The sequence below is a fragment of the Miscanthus floridulus genome, chromosome 17 (assembly GCF_019320115.1).
Source record: "Miscanthus floridulus cultivar M001 chromosome 17, ASM1932011v1, whole genome shotgun sequence".
NCBI classification, from domain to species: domain Eukaryota; kingdom Viridiplantae; phylum Streptophyta; class Magnoliopsida; order Poales; family Poaceae; genus Miscanthus; species Miscanthus floridulus.
In genome coordinates, this window is record NC_089596.1 from 91,467,129 (window position 1) to 91,473,374 (window position 6,246).

Genomic DNA, 6,246 nt, shown 5'->3' on the forward strand with positions numbered 1-6,246 from the left:
AATCAAAACAACCTATGATTTAGGATAGATGGTGGCAGTATAAATATATATATATGCTATCATTTTTTTAGTTTTTTTTCTCTTTTTAAAGCTCGCTAGGTCAGGGCCGGTTTGAGTAGTTTCCTGTGAAATTATATGCAGTTCAAACAACTGATAGGTAGGAGTATTATCGAGCATTATTCATTTTTTTAAACAGAGTTAGCCGACATCAAACTCACGTGTTTTTTTTTTTTTTTTGCACTGGAGTAGTTGATTAGTCGTCAGCAATAATCAACCTAGCTTAGTGATGAGCTAGCTAGCTCTTGCAGCTGCAAAGTAATCGCTGACAATGCAAGTTTGCTTCAGAAAAAAAAAAAAAAAAACCCACGTGTGTGTGCATATTTGAAGGCGTGTGGCGCGGCAGTATACGCGCGTGCAGCTCACGACCGTCGACCCGTCCTGCACTACTCACCGTACGTGCCGAGGGAGAAGATGGAGTCACCGCGCGGTCTCGTCATCACCATCTGTGCTGGACGGTAACACACGTACGCCGCAGCTAGCTTATCGTACACGAGGAGCACGATAGGGTGAAAGGACAGGGACCCGAGAAAGCGACGACGCCAGCTGATCATTTAGTTGGTGCAAGCAAGCACCACGCAAGTCCATTCCTCACAACTCACAAGTGCTTGCTCCCATCACCGTACCACTACACACTACAAACACCACCAGCAGCACAGCAGCTAGTAGTAGATAGATAGATAGATAGCCGGCGTCCAAAACCACCTCTCCCTTTCCTCTCCTCCCTCGATCTTCCGCCCATTCTCCAGCTAACACAGCTTTCTAGCTAGGGCTTACACCGCCGTCCCGAGCCGGCCGGTCGTCGATCCACATCACCATTATTCCATCTCCTGATATCGATCGAGCTCCGTCCTCCCACGCTCCGGGCTGAGCCGGACGAATTTCCGGTGTGCGGCGTCGAGCTCGCTTATATTGGCGCCGTCGTCGGCCGGGGCCAACTATCCCGTTTGATTCGTCAGCCATAGGGGCCATGGTCGAAGCTATTTGATCTCTGATCTGAGCTGACCTGGGGAAGGAAGGTTGTCGTCGCCGGTAATTTGATGATGCTTGTAAGTGGTTCTTAATGGATCTATACATACATGCTGCCCCCGGATTTAAGTTCTTCTCTCTCTCATCCCCCAGCTCTTGCTTGTTTACACTTCACAATTTTCTCTGAGAAAAAAAATTACATTTTTCACACTAGTGCATACGCCACACGCTCCCTTGTTTTTATATGTGGAGTGCTTGTCTTCTGTCTTTTGGGGAACATAATTCTTTTTCTCTTTTAGTATATATATGCTAAGCTTTCTTCGAATTGATGAAAGACACACTGGAACACAAAGATACAGTTGAATCTGATTTTTCATGGCGCCTTTTAATTTTGTTCCTCATCTACATTCTCCCACTGGTTTCTAATTTTCTCCAGCATTTCTTTTTAATCTGGGATAGGATTATACTGTAGGACAGTTTGATACTGACACACTGCTGTATCCAATTCAAGGTGCTCATAAATTAACTGAATCCTTTTATATCGTAGTTCTAAGTAGTTAATCTTTTCTTAACCAACATCATATATTAATTCATATTTTTCTATAATACACCTTCAAATTTACATTGAGTGTTTTTTTTGGAAGAAGATTCAAGTTAACTGCTGCCTGTAGAGTAAGCAAAATTAAAGCATAAAGAGAGCTACAGTCGACTATCCACCCAATTCATGCATGTTTCAGTGCCATATCTTTCCGTGATTCCTGTCTGTGTACCGAATAAGGCTGCTCGTTTACCAGTGGACACTGGACAACAGTGGCCAGATCGATCCATCCACATGCTGCTCACCATCACGCACTGCGATCGATGCATGCGCCATCGATCTCATTTCATGCATGCCCAATTAATTTCCCCTGCAGTAGTCTGCTGGTTTAATTCTTAATTAGTATTACCTGATATGATGATCCGTGTTATTACTAGGTGTGATGATCATGAGTGGTGGCTAGCTTAATAAGAGATGATAAGCGGCAACCTCACCAATGAAGAGCTGGGGACCGGATGCACCAAGGCCGAGGGGACGGCCGCCGGCGCCGGCGCTGTCGTCGCGAAGAGTCCCGTGCTGTCGAGCTCTCGGCACTGGCCGCCGTCGACGGAGTCGAGGATCGTGCGCGTGTCGCGGGTCTTCGGCGGCAAGGACCGGCACAGCAAGGTAAGGACGGTCAAGGGGCTGCGCGACCGGCGCGTGCGGCTGTCCGTGCCGACGGCGATCCAGCTCTACGACCTCCAGGAACGGCTGGGCCTCAGCCAGCCGAGCAAGGTGGTGGACTGGCTGCTGGACGCCGCGCAGCACGAGATCGACAAGCTGCCCCCGCTCCAGTTCCCGCCGCAAGCGCATGACCTCGTCGCCCATCTGCCGCCGTCCATGGTGGCGCCCTTCTCCAACGTTGCAGCCGCCGCCGACCGGGCCGCCACCGCGAACGCTTCCGCGGCGGCGATGGCCGACGGCGACAAACGCCACTGCCACGGCGGCGGCATCAAAGGGCTCATGGGCATCAACAATTCCATCGGCCTCGTCAACGCCACCATGCCGCTGGCTCACGGCTTGTACTACACGCCCGCGGGTGAGTCTTGGACGACCAATGGCAATAATGCCGCCGTCCATGATCATCAGGTGAGCCACGGCACTTCGCCTCAGACAGTGGCTCACCACTCGCCGTTCTCATCTCTGCTGTCTCTTGCTGCTCCGGGGCCTCAGCTCGTCTTCTACTCACCGGAAGGCGGCGGCTTCGCCATGAAAGAAGCCACCGATCATCAGTTCCCTGTAGATAGCCTCGAACATTCGCAAGGCCAGCTCTCACTGAGCTCAGCTAGAAGCTTCCTTCACCCCGGCAACCAGGGATGATTAGGTCACTGATGATCTCTACTGCTCAAGAAGGTACGTAGAAGTGTAGAACAATAAAGCTTGGTGTAGTAGTAATCAAGTACTCGTTTGAAGGTTCCGTAAAGCTCTTGTAACTGCAGTTTTGAGATGGTATTGTTTGGTATCATCAAGTAGAGGGGGCTCTAGCGTAGAGAGCTGCTAGCATGCATAGTAATTAAGGTTATTTTTGCAGGACATGCAATGCAATTCGTTGCTTCTTTTTTACACAAGGAAGTAACCGGTGATGGTGTGTGATGTGTGTGTGTTGGTAATGTAATAACAATTTTATAATTCGTTCTTGAATTTCTGCTTACCTAGATTGTGTTCCTTTTTGGACTTTGTTGCCTTCGCAGTCGAGCAATCCATACCAATATTTGTGTTTTTAATGTTTTTTTTTCCACTTCTATTTTGGAGAAAGCCTTTCATGCTTTATTTTCTCTCCTTTTGTCAGGGTTAATATCTGTTTTTAAAAATAATTATTGGCATTACCTTGTAGATTACATTGCCAATAACAATAAATATAGCCAAAAGTTATTATCGCCCATAAAAATGATAAATGGCATTACCTTGTAGATTACATTGCCAATAATATAGCCAAAAGTTATTATCGCCTATACATGCACATAGGATTAGTCATTGCCATAGCATCCATAATTCCCTAAGTGGAGATACAGTAGTTTAGCCAACTAGAGTTTTTTTTCTCAAATTTTCTTTTATAAGTTGTGTGATTTTCTTTAATCCAACACTTTTTTCAACACAATTTAGAAATATAATTTGCAATATTTCTCCAATTGTTTTTTTCTTTAATATCTTAGTTGTGTGATAAGGACTATTGTTTGAACTGAGGATTAGTTTGGAGAATATTCTCTATATTTTGCAATATTACTTCAATTCATCAAATTGCCCACCGAGCAAAAAAAAATCTTAATTTTGGCTCTAGTATGTTTGAGATATCTGATCCATATCACCCTTTGGCCCTTCCAAAAAACTGAAGAAATTGGCAACCATTAACTGCAAATTGAGGGCATCCATTAATTTGTTGCTCGACTAGACACCACACTATTTAATATACTTTTGAAGCTTTATGTAATTTAGTTGTTTTCTTATATTAATGTGAGAACATATCACTAATTATAATATATTTTGCTACCTTGTTTGTGAAACTTTTTGAACCAAAGCGCTTCAGTGATAATCATTGAAAACATTGTGGTTGAAAATATGTCACCACTCATTGTATCATAGTTAACAATACTAATAATGCAGTTCAAGGATTACACAATTTGACTAAAATGGCATCACAAAACAAAATCATTACTCCTCTTGGTATACAGAATCCTAATACGAAAACATGTACTAGATTGAGGTTTTCCAAGGTTTCGAGTTTGCTAATTTAATACCTCACAGATGCGGTGATTTAATTTCCTCAAATTTATTTGCACACAATTTTATGGGTGATTCGTTTGTTCAAGTCGGTTGTTATGTTCAATACATACCAAGAAGCATATATATACTCTTTCTATATCAAATTAAATCAACTTCTAGAGTTGTCCTAAGTCAAAGTAATTTAAATTTAACTAAATTTATAGAAAAAGCGTACCAATATTTATGACACAAAATTAGTATCATCATATGAAATATGTTTTCATAATATACTTATCTAGTGTCATGGTTGTTGTTATCATCATTTATATAAAATTGGTTCAATTTAAGATAGTTTGACTTAAAAGTGATTCTAAAAACTGATTTGTTTTTAGACAGAGGTAGTATGCGGCCTAAATCCATTTGCCCCCGTACAAAGATAACAATGCTTTTGTTCATTGCATGGCATATGTGTATCAAATGCATTATCTCATTTTGGACATTTGACTCAACGCAGGACTGCTATGTTTTGAACCAAACTATTGTTTACATGCATGCTTGGCATATTTGACCAATTCATGAGCAACTACAGCTCACCAATTAACCAGATAATGAAGAAGGTCTAGCAGCAGCAGCCTGTATGTATATACCAGCGCAGGGCCAACATATATAATGCCTTTTGCTGTAAGGTCGGAACTGTCAGCACACAGTGTAAATCAGCTCTTGCTCTTGCTCAACTAAGTCCGTTTTTCATTAAGAGGGTAGCAAGACGATTACAGAACGCAAGCCACGGCTTGCAACACAAAAGGTCAAACTGAAGAGAAATGAAAAAGCGTTAAGAAACAAAGGGCGCTAATACACGCACTAAACCATTTTGCGACCAGGAAGCAACCAAGGGGGCAATTCTCCTGAACCCCGCCGCGACCCAAGCATTGCATTCATCTAAGATCTTTGGAAGGAGCCATGCTGGCATGGTAGCAAACCTCTCAAACACCCGGCTGTTGCGCTCCTTCCAGATGAGCCAGGAGACCAGCAAGAACAGCGCATCAAAGCCTCTACGGTGGTCCTTCGGTAACAACTTCCTCTCAGCAAGCCATTGATCAACGGCCGTCGACTGATCGTGAACGGGCTGCACAAGAGAAATGGCAGCACGCAATCTGGCCCAAACCTCTCGCGTGCAGACGCAATGCGCCAGCTAGCAGATGATCCATTGTTTCCGGGGCTAGGTGGCAAAGTGCACAAAGGTCACAGTCCTGCAACCCCCTCTTCTTCCTACGACTTGCCGTCCAACACCTGTTGTGAATTGCCAGAAGAAGAATTTGATCTTTGGTGGGGCAGAGGCCTTCCACAGCTGCTTTGCCCCCCGGAGCTTGACCGATCCTATAAACATCGCCTTGTAGGCCGATGACGCCGAGTAAACTCCATCTGAGCTGAAACGCCAGACGAAACGATCTTGTACATCCAGCTGCAACTGGACCCCCTGCAACAGATCGTAGACGTGCAAGTAGCCCAAGATCACCTGGACCGTCGGCGCCCCTCTTATGTCTGTGACCCAAGCTCTGTTGTGCAGCGCCGAGCTGACCGTTCGGCGCCTCAGCCGAGTCGGCACCTCCGCTAGGAGGGAAGGTGCTATATGTCCAATAGAGTGACCATTGATCCACCGATCTGTCCAGAATAGCGTGCTGGAGCGTTGCCCACCTCGACGTGAACTGCAACCTGGAAGAAAGCCCGGACAGCCTGCTCGGGGTGTGATGGCAACGCATGCCAAGATCTAGCCGGATCCGTTCGCCGAAGCCATTCCCATCTCAGACGAAGAGCAATCCCGAGACGACGCAGGTCCACAATTCCAAGCCCTCCCAGAATCTTAGGGATGGAGACCATGCGCCACGCCACTCTGCATTTTCCTCCAGCGACCGTTTGTGCACCGGCCCAAAGGAACACCCTAC

The 6,246-nt window shown here is 45.4% G+C and overlaps 1 protein-coding gene across 2 annotated transcripts; it reads left to right on the forward strand.

Moving 5' to 3' along the window:
- The first annotated feature begins 657 nt into the window (after positions 1-657).
- On the forward strand, positions 658-3,273 carry LOC136516734 (transcription factor PCF8-like). Of its 2 annotated transcripts, XM_066510216.1 has the most exons (3): positions 658-1,106; positions 2,002-2,692; positions 2,777-3,273. In XM_066510216.1, exons 2-3 carry the CDS (start codon positions 2,039-2,041, stop codon positions 2,921-2,923), a joined length of 801 nt encoding a protein of 266 aa, XP_066366313.1. In that variant the 5' UTR covers positions 658-1,106; positions 2,002-2,038; the 3' UTR covers positions 2,924-3,273. The 2 variants fall into 2 exon arrangements, with proteins under 2 accessions (XP_066366313.1, XP_066366312.1); XM_066510215.1 differs by having other exon boundaries at positions 2,002-3,273.
- Positions 3,274-6,246: the final 2,973 nt, after the last annotated feature.